This window comes from Heterodontus francisci, chromosome 23 (assembly GCF_036365525.1).
Source record: "Heterodontus francisci isolate sHetFra1 chromosome 23, sHetFra1.hap1, whole genome shotgun sequence".
In the NCBI taxonomy this organism is placed as follows: Eukaryota; Metazoa; Chordata; class Chondrichthyes; order Heterodontiformes; family Heterodontidae; genus Heterodontus; species Heterodontus francisci.
The window spans coordinates 56179936-56196341 of NC_090393.1; the positions used below are offsets into that span (position 1 = coordinate 56179936).

Here is a 16406-nt window from a genome sequence, read left to right on the forward strand (position 1 = left end):
AGTCTCTATTTTATGTATATGTCTGTACATATCCTAACAATGGGTAAAATAAATTCATAGATTATTTTCCTACGTAGCCAAAAATGGTACGTTGAACATAACCCTTATTTAATTTGTCCATTCAATTCAACCGGTCAGATAATGAATACAGTTTGCAAAATAATATAAGCAAACGGTCCTGAGTACCGGACCCCTCATTAAACCGCGGTAGAGATCACTTCCTATCTCCATTTCATAATCATTCCTTGCAACAGTAAACGTTGCCAGTCCAACTTTATCGTTAGCATTGGGTGGAACCTTCAGTCTAGCGTTCCGGGTCTCACCGGCACGTTATAGCGGGTGGACAGTTTGCCAGGAAGTGCGATAAGTCCGTTTCCGGTACCAGAAACAAATTGGTCGGCGTTTGATTTGTGGTGTTCGGCTGAGGCAGCGGCAAATTATCGAGACACCATGGGGAAGAGGCAGCATCAGAAAGATAAAATGTGAGCGGTGATTATCTGACTCTGAGCTTTTGAGTTCTTTCTGCAGCAGGGAGACCGGCTCAGTCTCCTCTCTGCCTGTGGTCTTTGACACTGAACCGACCGGTCCCATAGCTCATAACTGCTGCAAGCGATAGGTCAGATACCACTGTGGATAAATTGCACTCTTTGATTTTAAAATTTTCATCCCTGTTTTCAAATCCCTCAATGGCATCACCTCTCCCTATTTCCTTAATCTCCTCCAGCCGCACAACCCTCCAAAATATGTGTTCCTCCAATTCTGGCCTCTTGCGCAACCCTGATTTTAATTGCTCCACAATTGGTGGCCGTGTCTTCAGTCAACCTCTCTATCTCTCTCCTCCTTTAAGATGCTCCATAAAACCTATCTTTGATCCAGTATTTGGTCTCCTGTCATAATATCTCCTTTGACTCAGTGTTAATTGTACCTGATTATGGCAGTGTGAAGTACTATTGAACACTTTATAACATTAAAGGAACTATATAAATTGAGTTATTGTTGTATGCTCTTTGTGCAGTGGTTCCTATTTCAAATTTATCTCTTCCTCCAGTTTCACCCTCCCTTGTCCCAAAAGTGGCAATTCTTTTTGTATTGCAGCACCTCACCCAAGTGACAATTATTTAGATGATCCTCTAGGGGTTCACATGGTTTATATGTGGAGTAACAGGATATAATGTGTCATAAGGCTGCAACACCATGTGAGGGACTGAAAAGGCCATTAATTTCAGTCATCTGCAAATGAGGATGGTGTTGACCCTACCTGAATTTCACTCCGGCCATTGCTATTCTATGCAACACAGAAGAGTTTAAGGCTTGCATCTTGGCAGGTTTCCTTTTCTAAGCTAGCAGCTGATGTTTTGTTAGTCTCTAGTAATGGAAAGCAGACTTTTTTAATTGTAAAGTACACTTTACATTGACATTACATGGAAGCTGTGATATTCCCTGTTTGCCAATGAAATAAAATCATGATAGCACTTTCTGACCTGATCAGATGATGCACAGGAAGGAGCTTGTCTGACACCCTATCAGCAAAGAATGTTGTACAGTACAAGATCAGTAAAGATGCAGTATGTTTGTCTGGTTCCAAAATTAGTCACTATCAGATTTAAATTGCTTGAGCTTTGCTTTGGAACTGGAACAATAGCCACTAGCACAGTACTGAAGATGGTGGGTGGGGGTGTAAGGGATTTTGTTGGGGAACAAAGAAAGCTTGACCTTGCATCAAACCTGTGTGTTGTTTGGGAGTATGTCTTATCCTACCTGTCCTCCCAGCTCAGTTCAGTTCATGTTTCCTCCTCCTTTCCTGAGGGAAGTGGTTTTTGCTACAGGCAGTTATGTAAGGGAATCAAATTAGTATATCAGAAAAGTTTTTAACTTTGCTGCTTAAAGCTGTTAGTGTGTGTGTGTGCATTCCTTTGAGTGGCTTGGACTGCCGAATACCTAAATTACACACTGTTTCTCTTTCTACTGTTTGCACTATTGTACTTAGCTTTACTTTTATTTTGCAGGTACATCACTTGTACAGAATATACCAACTTCTATGGTGGCAAGAAAACCGGTAAGTAGGATTTGCACTGTACCTAAGTAACAGGGTATTGCAGTTTCTGTTGTCATATTTATAGACAGTGTAAATAATATTTTCAGTGTTTCTGTTGATGTACATCATGGTTTTTAAATTCCTATTTGATATTTGTTGAACTAACAGTTGTATAACTGGATCTGCACTGGAGTTATGGACTTGTCGTGGTTTCTTTCGCCACATTTCCAGGTTCTCTGTGGTGACAGGTCTGTCATTGCACCATGTGCTGCTGAGGCAATAAGGTCAGGCCACAGACTGGTGTCAGCACCCAGCTTGTCAGCTCAGCCTTGACCTTCAGCTAAGTGCCAAGTCTTCCCCTGCCCCTCCTATTTCTTCTCTACAATCTGCTACTCGGCATCATCATCTGAAAAGACAGCGTCAGTTTCCGCATATACTCTGACGACACCCAGCTCTACCTCATCACCACCTCTCTCGATCCCTCTACTGTCTCTAAATTGTCCAACTTCATGTCCAACACCCAGTACTGGGTGAGCAGAAATTTCCTCCAACTAAATATTGGGAAGACAAAAGTCATTGTCTTCGGTCTCTGCCACAAACTCCATTCCCTAGCCATGACTCCATCCCTCTCCCTGGCAATTGTCTGAGGCTGTGCCAGACTATTTGCAACCCAAGATGAGCTTCTGACCACATATCTACACCGTCACTAAGACTGCCTATTTCCACTCCATAACATTGCCCAACTTTGTCCCTGCCTCAGCTTATCTGCTGAAACCCCCATTCATGTCTTTGTTACCTCTAAACCTGACTATTTCAGCACACACCTGGCCTGCATCCTGCATTCTACCCTCCATAAACTCGAGGTAATCCAAAACTATGCTGCCAGTGTCCTAACTTGCACCAGGTTCTGTTCACCCATCACCCCAGTGTTTTCGGACCTACATTGATTCCCAGTTAGGCAATGCCTTGATTTAAAAATTCACATCCTTGTTTTCAAATCCCTCCATGGCCTCGCCCCTCCTTTTCTCTAATCTCCTGCAGCCCCCAACCCACTGAGATATCTGCGCTCTTGAGTATTCCCAATTGGCGGCTATGCCTTGAGCTGCCAAGACCCTAAGCTCTGGAATTCCCTCCCTAAACCTCTCTGCCTCTTTACTTGCCTTTCCTCCTTTAAGAAGCTCCTTAAAACCTACCTATTTGACCAAGCTTTTGGTCATCTGACATAATATCTTCTTTTGTGGTTTGGTGTCAAATATTGTTTTGTAATGCTTCTGTGAAGCATCCTGGGGCGTTTCATGTTAAAGGTGCTAAATTAATACAAGTTGTTGGCGGCCCTAGTAAACTGGCAGCCATGTTGTACCAGTCCTCGCTTATACGTGCAATTAGATCTTACAGTTAAGATGTCAGTGGTTTCCTTCAAGAAAATAATTTGCATTATTTCTTCTCTCCTGCAGTTGTTCCACAAGCAAACTTCCGCCGCTTGCCCTTCGATCACTGCAGGTAAGGTGGTCTTGTTATTGTTGTAATCTACATTACAATAATAATACAAAGAAATTCATCCGCAGATTACATTGGAGCTGTGTGATTTAGAACAAATGATTCAGTGTGAATTTTCTTATTGCTTATGCTAAGGCCCCTTGCTTGAAGTCACTGTGCTTTTTCAGAAACCTCCTTTGTGAGGGCTCGACGACCTCTTAGCTTCTTCCCTACCCCCTCTTTCCCCGTTCCCATTCCACCCTCCTAATATATTGCAATTCCCTTAGGATCATTCAGGAAAAAAACAAAAGAAACATGCTCGTGAAACTTAGATTTTTTTTATTCCACTTTACCTCTTGGCTTAACCCTTCAAGAATTTACATATCACTCCAGTAAAATTGTAACCATCTCCACTTCCCAGGGTGGATTATAATCGTGTGTTTACCAGCTTTTGTGTAAGGTGATTATATATTCACTCTGAGCCAAGTTTGAATCCATGTCCCCATGTATTTAGGGAGTAAGTGGGTTGTGAGTTAATGTCAGTCTGTGATCCTGTTGCCATATCTCCAAACCAATTTCATTCCTAAACTTTTCCCTGAATTCTTTGAGTAAACAAAATAGTGTTTCCAGCTTCATCTCATCACAGGAGTTTCAAATGTGAACCACTCGCTTTCATTTCATAACATTCCCCCTCAATATTATTAATGGAAAGTGCTTCAGTCACAAGCACAAATCAAGTGCTTAAAATAATGTATTTCTGCCTTTTTAATAAAAATGCTTTTAGTTCATTCAAAATCCTATATTTTCAGTAGTTTTATAATTCTTGAATGAGTGTTTAAGTTTAAAACTTTGAAATAAAAGATGCACAACAAAGTCAACCCAATTAGTTATTGCAGTTTAAAGTAATTTAATTCCAATCTTTGATGCCAGGTATTAATGAATTTACAAGACATTAAAAGTGGCTCTTCGGGCACTTTGTGTGATTACACTGTGCAGACAATTGAATTTTATCTCCTGACTCTGTCCAAATCAAGCATATGTTTAAGATGTTCTTTTCCTTACTTACTATTTGCATTCTGTTCACTGCCAATTGCTGTCTAAGTCGCTACCCGTGACCAGCACTGGACTGCAGTCTCTCGAGAGGGCTGTCTTTAAGCGGTTTAACATGAAAGATGAGAGGGATGACGGTACCTCGGCTGTCTCAGTCCTGCATTATCTGTCTTCTTTGTGTAAATTTGAAGGTATATGGCCTTATCACTAGGTTTTACTTGCCTAACTGCTGCTCTCTCTTTCAGCTTGTCTCTTCAACCCTTTGAGTACCCAGTGTGTACACCTGATGGAATGGTGTTTGATCTCCTGTGAGTATAGAAGCCTTATTATTACTTACACACATCTTCTGCCTTAGTTTGTATTCCAGATTGAGTCTTAGAGAGTTTGCTGCTGTGTAGAGCAGTGGTTCCCAGACAATGTTTTTGGTTTCAATGCAGCGTAACAAATTCGGGTCTAAAATAGATATTTCCTCCCACTGAGTGGTATCAGTTGCTGCCTTAAGCAATTCATACATCTACTTTTATGGAAGCTGACTCCCACTGCCCCCCCCCCCCCCCCCCCCCACCCCCTCAATATCTAGTGAATGTTTGCAGCACCCAGGAATGCAACAATGAAACTCACGTGATCATGGCCAGATTTTTATGGATGGGTACTTTTTCAATCTCACTGAAAGCAGACCAAGTTAACATGGGATGAGGTGAAATTTGGTTCGAATAGCTAGCTGTTTATTCCATAATTAGATCCATAAAATATGGAACAATGAAATTGATGAGAGTTGCTTGATATAATCAGTATAACTTTTGCTTGTACTGTTAAGAGATTAAAGAACTCCTAAGCATTCGCCCACATAAATAGATTGTTTAGCTCAACTTAGAAGCACAATTCCTCTGTTGCTAGTCTACTGCCCAGATCAGTGGGTTGCTCCCTTTACAACCTTCTGCTGCTTGATTTTGCATTGGTGTCTGTGTTCTGGTTTTTAAAAGCCCCTTTCTCAGCCCCCACTGAGATCAAATCGAGGTGCAAAACTTCTTTCTGGATAATTAGACATTGTTAATGAATTGGGTCTCTGAGAGAAATAACTTCCCATGACAGATTCCATCACCAAGAATGGCTCGGTAGCACCATTACTGACTGAGCTGGCCGAGTCCTAAAGGACATAGGTGGTGAGGGAACCAACAAGAGGGAAAAACATACTTGACCTTGCCCTCACCAATCTGCCTGTCACAGATGCATCTGTCCATGACTGTATTGGTAGGAGTGAAGTCCCGTCTTCACATTGAGGGTACCCTCCATTGCCAAATGGGATAGACTTCAAACAGATCTTTTAACTTAAAACTGGGCATCCATGAGGCGCTGTGGGCCATCAGCAGCAACAGAATTGTACTCAACCACAATCTGTAACCTCATGGCCTGGCATATCCCCACTCTACCATTACCATCAAGCCGGGGGATCAACTCTGGTTCAATGAAGAGTGCAGGAGGGCATGCCAGGAGTAGCACCAGGCATACCTCAAAATGAGGTGTCAACCTGATGAAACTACAACCCAGGACTACTTGCATGCCAAACAGCAGAACAGACAGAGCCAAGCGATCCCACAACCAAAGATCAGATCTAAGCTCTGCAGTCCTGCCACATCCAGTCATAAATGGTGGTGGACAAATAAACAACTAACAGGGGGACATGGCTCCACAAATATCCCCATCCTCAATGATGGGGGAGCCCAGCAGATCAGTGCAAAAGATAAGGCTGAAGCATTTACAACAACTTTCAGCCAGAAATGACAAGTGGATGATACATCTCAGCCGCCTCCTGAAGTCCCCAGCATCACAGATGCCAGACTACAGCCAATTCGATTCACTGCAGGTGATATCAAGAAATGACTGAAGGTACTGAATACTGCAAAGGCTATGGGCCCTGACAATATTCCGGCAGTAGTACTGAAAACCTGTGCTGCAGAACTTGCTGCGCCCCTAGCCAAGCTGTTCCAGTACAGCTACAACACTGGAATCTACCTGGCAATGTGGAAAATTGCCCAGCACATCAGTGCAAAAGATAAGACTGAAGCATTTGCAACAATCTTCAGCCAGAAATGACAAGTGGATGATACATCTCAGCCGCCTCCTGAAGTCCCCAGCATCACAGATGCCAGACTACAGCCAATTCGAGTCACTCCAGGTGATATCAAGAACTGACTGAAGGCACTGAATACTGCAAAGGCTATGGGCCCTGACAATATTCTGGCAATAGTACTGAAGACCTGTGCTCCAGAACGTGCTGCGCCCCTAGCCAAGCTCTTCCAGTACAGCTACAACACTGGCATCTACCTGGCAATGTAGAAAATTGCCCAGGTTTGTCCGGTATACAAAAAGCAGGACAAATCCAACCAGGCCAATTACCGCCCCATCAGTCTGCTCTCGATCATCAGTAAAATGATGGAAGGTGACGTACACAGTGCCCTCAAGCAGCACTTGCTTAGCGATAACCTGCTCAGTGATGCTCAGTTTGGGTTCGGCCAGGGCCACTCAGCTCCTGACCTCGTTACAGCCTTGGTTCAAACATGGACAAAGGAACTGAACTCGTGAGGTGAGAGTGACTGCCCATGATATCAAGGCAGCATTTGACCAAGTATGGCATCAAGGAGCCCGAGCAAAACTGGAGTCAATGGGAATCAGGGGGAAAACTCTCCATTGGTTGGAGTCATACCTATGTCTTGCTAGGCCCCCACCTACCAAGAATGAGGCACATCAATTTTGTCCTGAACATTGATTTTTAACTGTTGTTGGAGCGAGGAAATGACTTGTTAAACAGATTAGCTGTGGCTGGAAAAAAATATATACATACTAACAGACATCGAAGGTGAGGAAGCATGTTCCAGGGCTTGCTAAGGAGGATACAATCCACAAGGGCCAGGACTGGTTACACCAGCTGGTCACATGACTACCTAGTTGTTTTTCGGTTTTGTTTTGAACTGAGAGTGTCTGTTTGCTCCTGGACTGAGAAGATCTCTCCTGTCTGTTCCCATCTCTTTTTCACAAGCCTCTGAATCTACTGAAGACACATGAACCCCAAGAGAGAAAAGTCTCCTACAGCGAACAAGGTTTAAGAAGAATACTGGGCCCCAACGAAAAGCAAGATCTACTTACAATCAAGGACTCTACAGTGAGCTCGAAGAACCGTAACAAAAACTCTTCAGATGTTGCCTCAAACTTTTCTACTTTATTTTTCTTCTCTTTTCTGTGTCTATTTGCATGTGTGTTATGTATGCATGCTAGCGTGGGGCATGTCGTGTATCCGTAGGCGTTAACCGAATTAGATTTTAAGTTTAATAAATTTCAACTTCTTTAAACCTAAGAAAGCCTGTTTGTGCAGGTTTCTTTGCCTTATAATTGGAAAGCGGTGAACAAGGATTCACCAAGGGTGAGCTAAAAACACAAGTGTGTTTAAAATTAAACCCTGTTACGGTAAGACCATGTGAAGGCTGAAAGGACACTCTAGAACCCTTGTGCACCTGGTCGTAACACCTAGCACAAAGGAAGATAGTTGTGGTTGTTGGAAGTCAATCATCTCCGCTCCAGGACATCACTGCAGGAGTTCCTCAGGGTAGTGTCCTAGGCCCAACCATCTTCAGCTGCTTCATCAATGACCTTCCTTCAATCATAAGATCAGAAGTGGGGATGTTTGCTGACGATTGCACAATGTTCAGCACCATTCACGGCTCCTCAGATATTGAAGCAGTCCATGTAGAAATGCAGCAAGACCTGGACAATGTCGAGGCTTGGGCTGATAAGTGGCAAGTAATGTTGGCGCCACACAAGTGCCAGGCAATGACTTTCTTTGGCGGCGCAGTGGTTAGCACCGCAGCCTCACAGCTCCAGCGACCCGGGTTCGGTTCTGGGTACTGCCTGTGCGGAGTTTGCAAGTTTTCCTTGTGACTGCATGGGTTTCCGCCGGGTGCTCCAGTTTCCTCCCACAGCCAAAGACTTGCAGGTTGATAGGTAAATTGGCCATTGTAAATTGCCCCTTGTGTAGGTAGGTGGTAGGAGAATGGTGAATGTGGTAGGGAATATGGGATTAATGTAGGATTAGTATAAATGGGTTGTTGTTGATCGGCACAGACTCGGTGGGCCAAAGGGCCTGTTTCAGTGCTGTATCTCTCTATCTCAAACAAGAGAGAATCTAACCATCTCCCCTTGACATTCAATGGCATTACGATCGCTGAATCCCCCACTATCAACATCCTAGGGGTTATCATTGACCAGAAACTGAACTGGTAACGTGGCTGCAAGAGCAGGTCAGAGGCTAGGAATCCTGTGGCGAGTAACTCGCCTTCTGACTCCCCAAAGTTTGTGCACCATCTACAAGCACAAGTCAGGAGTGTGATGGAATACTCTCCACTTGCCTGCATGGGTGCAGCTCCAACAACACTCAAGAAGCTCGACACCATCTAGGACAAAGCAGCCCGCTTGATTGGCACCCCATCCACAAACATTCACTTCCTCCACCACCAACGCACAGTTGCAGCAATGCACCAAGGCTCTTTAGACAGCACCTTCCAAACCCACGACCTCTACCACTTAGAAGGACAAGGGCAGCAGTTGCATTGGAACACCACCACCTGCAAGTTCCCTTCCAAGCCACACACCATCCTGATTTGGAACTATATATCCTTCACTGTCACTGGGTCAAAATCCTGGAACTCCCTTCCTAACAGCACTGTGGGTGTACCTACCCAACATGGACTGCAGTGGTTCAAGAAGGCGGCTCACTACCAACTTCTCAAGGGCAATTAGTGATGGGCGATAAATGCTGGCCTATCCAGCGATGCCCACATCCCATGAATGAATAAAAAAAAACATTGTAAATTCGGTCATCTGTCTGCCAATCCTCAGTTCAGCGCACACATATCTTGGGAAGCTAACTCCATTTAGGCAAGGATTTGCTTAAAAATGCATCTTGACATCGCTCATGTCCAAGTCTTTTCTGTTTAAAAAAAAAATGGCCAAAGATTCATGAACCATGATAGCAGGAATTATAATTATTCGAGTGGAAGCAGCTATTTCCTCAACTTTCTGGAATGAGATGAGAATCCTGATTTCTTTGATTTTTTTTTATTGGAGTATTTTGTACATACTTCATGCTATCTGGAGCTCATAGATCATGGCAGTGTTCATTGAAATGTGAGCGGTAACAAAGAGATCAATGTTGGAAATCTGAAATAAAAACAGAAAAGCCTAGCAATATGAAGCCGGTTAAGCAGTTTCTGAAGTGCAACATAGGTTAATGTATCTCGCATAACTCTTTAACACTAGCCAGCAGTGAACCACTGCAGTCTTAGCGTTATTACTGCTGACATTTCAATCTTGACAGCTTGGTTTTATTGTCTGGGAATCCTCCTTGTGACAGTCATTCATCTCTGCTCGCATGCTGATGTGCTGTTATCATTACGAGCTTCACAAGCATAGGATTGCTAGAAGCAGTGAGGACTGAACTCACTCACCTTCCCTGAGAAGATGCTACATTTTTTTATTTCAGGTTTCTGGCATCTATTACAGTTTGTGCTGTAATAAATTGATGGAAGAGGTAGTCATTAAGTGGTTTTTTAAAAAACAGTTAAAACTATTGAGGTGGTGCAGGAGTGGGTGTTTATCATAGCTTTACCTTATTAAACTAACCTGTAATTATCCTTTAATTTAGTCTTGGCCGACTGGAGTATGTTTACATTTGCAATGTTGGTGCATCAGACACTAAATCAACTATTCATCACTGAATCATTTAGGGTTGTGGTGGCTCAACTAGATGCAATGCCATCTACTAGACTTCAATGAGAATGCATTTTCAAGCTGAAATTGATAACACAAGAAATAGGAGCAGGAGTAGACCATTCAGCCCTTCGAACCCGTTCTGCCATTCAGTGAGATCATGGCTGATGATCTACTTCAACACCATTTTCCTGCACTGTCCCCGTATCCCTTTGATGTTTTAATATGTAGAAATCTATCGATCTCAGTCTTGAACAAACTCAACGACTGAGGCTCCACAGTCCTCTGGGGCAGAGAATTTCAAAGATTCACCAACCACTGAGTGAAGAAATTGCTCCTCAACTCAGTCCTAAATGGTCTGCCCCTTATTCTGAGTCTGTTTTCCCTGGTTCTAGACACCCCAGCCAGGGGAAACATCCTTCCTGCATCTACCCTGTCAAACCCTGTAAGAATTTTGTATGTTTGAGTGAGATCACCTCTCATTCTTCTAAACTCCAGAGAATAAAGGCTCAGTCTATTTAATCTTATCTCATAGGACAATCCCTCCATCCAGGAATTAGTTTGGTGAACCTTCGTTGCACTCCCTCTATGGCAAGTATACCTTTCCTTGGGTAAGGAGACCAAAACTGCACACAATACTCCAGGTGTGGTCTCACCAAGGCTCTATATAATAGCAGTAAGACATCTTTCCTCCTATACTCAAATCCTTTTGTAATGAAGGCCAACATACTATTTGCCTTCTTCATTTCTTGCTGTACCTGCATGTTAGCTTTCAGTGACTCAATGACAAGGACACCCAAGTCCCTTTTAACATCAACATCTCCCAGTCTCTCACCATTTAAGAAATATTCCGTAGTTCTGCTTTTCCTACCGAGGCGGATAACCTCACATTTTTTCACACATTGTATTCCATCTGCCAAATTTCTGCCCACTGGCTTAGCCTCTCCAAATCCCCTTGAAGCATGTTTGCATCCTCCTTACAACTCGCACTTCCACCTAGTTTTGTGTCATCTGCAAACTTTGAAATATTACAATTAATCCCCACATCCACATCATTGATATAGATTGTGGATAGCTGGGGCCCCACTAATCACAGCCTGCTAATCCGAAAATGAGACATTTATTCCTCCTCTCTGTTTTCTGTTTGTTAACCGGTTCTCAATCCATGGCAGTATGTTACCCCCAATCCCATGTGCTCTAATTTTGTTTGTTAACCTCTTATGCGGGACCGTATCAAAAGCTTTCTGAAAATCTTAATATACCACATCCACTGGTTTCCCCTTATCTATTCTGCTAGTTACATCCTCAAAAAAAAAAACCCAACAGGTTTGTGAAACGTGATTTCCCTTTTATAAATCCATGTTGACTCTGCCCAATCCTACCATTATTTTCTAAGTGTCCTGTTAGCACATCCTTTATTATAGATTCTATTATTTTCCCTACGACTGATGTTAGGCTAACAGGTCTGTAGTCCCCGTTTTTTTCCTGTCTCTTTCCTTTCTTAAATAGTGGGGTTACATTTGCTACCTTCCAATCTGCAGGAACCATTCCAGTGTCTATTCTATTTTCTGTTTCTTAATCTTTTTCTTGGTCCTCCTTTGCAGAATTCTGAAATGCTCCCCAATCCTCAGGCTTACTATTTTTTTGGCAGCTTTATACCCCTCTTCCTTTGCTCTAATATAATGCTTGATTTCTTTCATTAGCCATGGTTGGAACACTTTCGTTGCTGGGTTTTTGTGCAATAAAGGAATGTATTTTTGTTGTAAACTATGTATTAGTTCTTTAAATGTTAGCCATTGCCTGTCTACTGTCATACCTTTTAGTGTAGTTTCTCAATCCACCATTGCCAATTTGCCCCTGGTACCTTCATAGTTTCCTTTGCTTAAATTTAAGACCCTCATTTCTGATCGAACTACATCACTTTCAAACTTAATGTAAAATTCTATCATACTACGGTCACTCTTTTCTAAAGGCTCCTTTACAACAAGATTATTAATTAGCCCTTTTTCATTGCACAACATTAGATCTAAAATAGCCCGTTCCCTCGTTAGTTCCTAGAAAACCATCTGACATACATTCCAAGAATTTGTCCTTCACAACATTAGTACTAATAAAGTTTATCCAGGCTATATGTAGATTGAAGCTCCCATGATTTCTGTATTATCCTTGTTACATGCACTGTGTATTTATACTGTGATTATGTTACCACTACTGTTTGGTGGTCTATAAACAACTCCGACCAATGTTTTCTGTCCCTTGCTGTTTCTTAATTTCACCCAAACTGATTTTGTGTCTTGATCTTTAGAACTAAGATCCTTTCTCACTACAGTACTAATGTCCTCTTTAATTAGCTACCCCACCACCTTTTCCCAGCTTCCTGTCCTTCCTAAATGTCACGTACCCTTGGATGTTCAGGTCCCCGCTTTGGTTTCCTTGTAGCCACGTCTCTGTAATGCTATCAGGTCTACATGTGAATTTCTATTTGAGCTGACAGTTGATCTGTTTTATTGTGAATGCTGTGGGCATTCAGATACAGAGCCCTTAATTCAGTTTTTTTTAAACTGTTTTTGTAAACTCTGGCTCTATTTGCTGACACACTCTTAAGTTTGCAGTCTCTGTCCCTTCCTGCCATTCTCTGATTATCATTACCTTTATTGCTACCTTGATCTATTGCCCTGTCATTTCCCTTTAATTTACTCAATCTTCCCCTACATGATCCCTCCCCCTCTATTTAGTTTAAAGCCCTCTCTACTTCCCTAGTTATATGACTCTTCTCATAGTTATATGAAGCTTCTCAAGGCGCAGACACTTACTACAACGTGGTTGCTATGGCATTCAGGAGCTCCCACATGCTACCACGACACATCACTGCCCTGCCATCTTTATTGTGTTAATTAAATTAAATTTATTTTTCTTAATTAATTTATAGTTCCCTCTTCACTGAACTTCCTCACTCACCACACTCCCTTCTTCACACTCTGTGCACTCAAGCAGAACTCGATGCAGACCAGCAGCACTCGGAGACCCCTGAATTTATACTCTGAAAAACAATGATGAGTCAGCTTTGCTAGACCTCAGAAACCAGTTTGAGCTGGTTACCTAATTATCTCGCTGCAGCTACTCTCGGAGAGCTTGTCTTTCCTTGTTTAAAGCGGGAAGAAGCTGAACTTGCCTCTTAACTTAAACAGTAATTTTAGTTAATTGCTAAATGTAAACAAAAACTAAAAATCCTGTCACTCACCATGCTCCCTTCTTCATACTGTGCACTCAAGCACTCAGGGCTTCTCTAAGTGAGCATGTAGAGGAGCATTAATTTACAAAAGGACAGTCTGCATGTATTCAGTGAGATTATGCTCTAACTTACTGGTGTGTTTTGGAAATGATCTAGGCATAGTGGAAAAAGCAGTTATTTTCAGAGATATTTTGAGAAGATCTGTTTTTAATGCAATTAATTTTAATCCATTTTTATAATTCCGTAATTAATTCCATTATTAATTTTAATTTTAATCCAATTTAATCCAATTAATGACTGACAAGGAATTAAGGAATAGAGTTAAATATGGTAGCACATATATTCCTGCCATGCTTCCCATGTGGCGACTGGGCCACCCGCTGCACGGGTAATTGCGGGAAGAGGCGCTTAATTGGGGGTTACTTGCCCAGTTAAGGGCCTCAATTGATGGTGGGGTGGAAAGGCCATTCACAGGCCTTTCTACCCAGGACTAAATTTCGACAGAGGCGATATGGTGGTGGCAACCACCCCCGCGCCCCCCCCCCCCCCCCCACCCCAACCGCACCCGCCCTCCACTATCATTCCACCTGATTTTATGCTCTCCCCACCTCCAAACCCACCGCGGGGAGAGCATAAAATTCCACCCTCTGTGTTTATCTTCACGGAGGAAGATACAATAAACCTCCCAGAAATACTAGAGAACCAAGGGGCTAGCGAGAATGAGGAACTGAAAGAAAGTATTATTAGCAAAAAAGTAGTATTGGAACAATTAATGGGACTGAAAGTTGATAAATCCCCTGGATCTGATGATCTATATCCCAGTGTGTTCAAAGAGATGGCTGTGGAGATAGTGGATGCATTGGAGTTTATCTTCCATAAGTCTATAGATTCGGGAGCGGTTCCTGCAGATTGGAAGACAGAAACACTATTTAAGAAAGGAGGGAGAGAAAACACTGGGAACTACAGACCTGTTAGCCAGACATGTCAGTGGGGAAAATGCTAGAATCTATTATAGAGGGTATGATAACCAGACACTTAGAAAGTAATGGTAGGATTGGGAGAGTCAGTGTGGATTTATGAAAGGGAAATCATGCTTGATAAACCTTTTGAAGATTTTTGAGGATGTAACTAGCAGAATAAGTGAAGGGATGTGGTGTGTTTGGATTTTCAGAAGACTTTCGATAAAGTCCCACACATGAGATTAGTAAGCAAAGTTAGAGCACATGGGATTGCGGGGGTAATATACCGGTATGGATTGAGAATTGGTTAACGGACAAAAAACAGAGAGTAGGAATAAACAGGTCATTCTCAGGTTGGTAGCCTGTGACTAGTGGGGTACTGCAAGGACCAATGCTTGGGCCCCAGCTATTCACAATTTATATCAGTGATTTGGATTTGGGGACCAAATGTAATATTTCCAAGTTTGCAGATGACACAAAACTAGGTGCAAGTGTGAGTTGTAAGGAGGTTGCAAACATGCTTCAAGGGGTTTTGGAGAGGCTAAGCCAGTAGGCAAAAATTTGGCAGATGGAATATAATGTGAAAAAATGTGAGGTTATCCACTTTGGTAGGAAAAACAGAAAGACAGAGTATTTCTTAAATGGTGAGAGATTGGGGGATGTTGATGTCCAAAGGAACCTGGGTGTCCTTGTTCATAAGTCACTGAAAGCTTAACATGTAGGTGCAGCAAGCAATTAGGAAGCCAAATGGTATGTAGGTCTTTATTGCAAGAGGATTTGAGCACAGGAGTAAAGATGTCTTGCTGCAATTGTACAGAGACTGCACGTGGAGTAATCTGTACTATTTTGACATAGTGGGAGTGCAACAAAGATTCACCAGACTGATTCTGGGGATGGCAAGATTGTCCTATGAGGAGACTGAGCCTGTATTCTCTAGAGTTTGGAAGAATGAGAAGTTATCTGACTGAAGCGTACAAAATTCTTACAGGCCTCGACAGAGATGATGCAGGAAGAATGTTTTCCCTGGCTGGGGGACACAGTCTCAGAATAAGGTGTAGGCCATTTAGGACAGAGCGAAAGAGAGAGAGAGGGGGGGGGTACGGAGCGAAAGAGAGAGAGGGGGGGGGTACGGAGCGAAAGAGAGAGAGGGGGGGGGTACGGAGCGAAAGAGAGAGAGGGGGGGGGTACGGAGCGAAAGAGAGAGGGGGGGGGGTACGGAGCGAGAGAGAGAGGGGGGGGTACAGATCGAAAGAGAGAGAGGGGGGGTACGGAGCGAAAGAGAGAGAGGGGGGGTACGGAGCGAAAGCGAGGGGGGGGGGGGGGGTACGGTGCGAAAGCGAGAGAGGGGGGGTACGGAGCGAAAGCGAGAGAGGGGGGGGGTACGGAGCGAAAGCGAGAGAGGGGGGGGGTACGGAGCGAAAGCGAGAGAGGGGGGGTACGGAGCGAAAGCGAGAGGGGGGGGGTACGGAGCGAAAGCGAGAGAGGGGGGGGTACGGAGCGAAAGAGAGGAGGGGGGGGTACGGAGCGAAAGAGAGAGAGGGGGGGGTACGGAGCGAAAAGAGAGAGAGGGGGGGTACGGAGCGAAAGAGAGAGAGGGGGGGTACGGAGCGAAAGAGAGAGAGGGGGGGTACGGAGCGAAAGAGAGAGAGGGGGGGTACGGAGCGAAAGAGAGAGAGGGGGGGTACGGAGCGAAAGAGAGAGAGGGGGGGTACGGAGCGAAAGAGAGAGAGAGGGGGGGTACGGAGCGAAAGAGAGAGAGGGGGGGTACGGAGCGAAAGAGAGAGAGGGGGGGTACGGAGCGAAAGAGAGAGAGGGGGGGTACGGAGCGAAAGAGAGAGAGGGGGGGGTACGGAGCGAAAGAGAGAGAGGGGGGGTACGGAGCGAAGAGAGAGAA

At 43.7% G+C, this 16406-nt stretch overlaps 1 protein-coding gene across 2 annotated transcripts in view; it reads left to right on the forward strand.

The window, feature by feature from the left end:
* Positions 1–351: 351 nt before the first annotated feature.
* ppil2 (peptidylprolyl isomerase (cyclophilin)-like 2) overlaps positions 352–16406 on the forward strand; it is a 462593-nt gene continuing 446538 nt past the window's right edge. For both annotated transcript variants that reach the window (XM_068055345.1, XM_068055344.1), the window contains exons 1-4: positions 352–482; positions 2007–2056; positions 3490–3535; positions 4807–4869. In XM_068055345.1, the coding sequence (XP_067911446.1) occupies positions 451–482; positions 2007–2056; positions 3490–3535; positions 4807–4869 (191 nt within the window). In that variant the 5' untranslated portion in view covers positions 352–450. The remainder of the gene's footprint in view (positions 483–2006; positions 2057–3489; positions 3536–4806; positions 4870–16406) is intronic.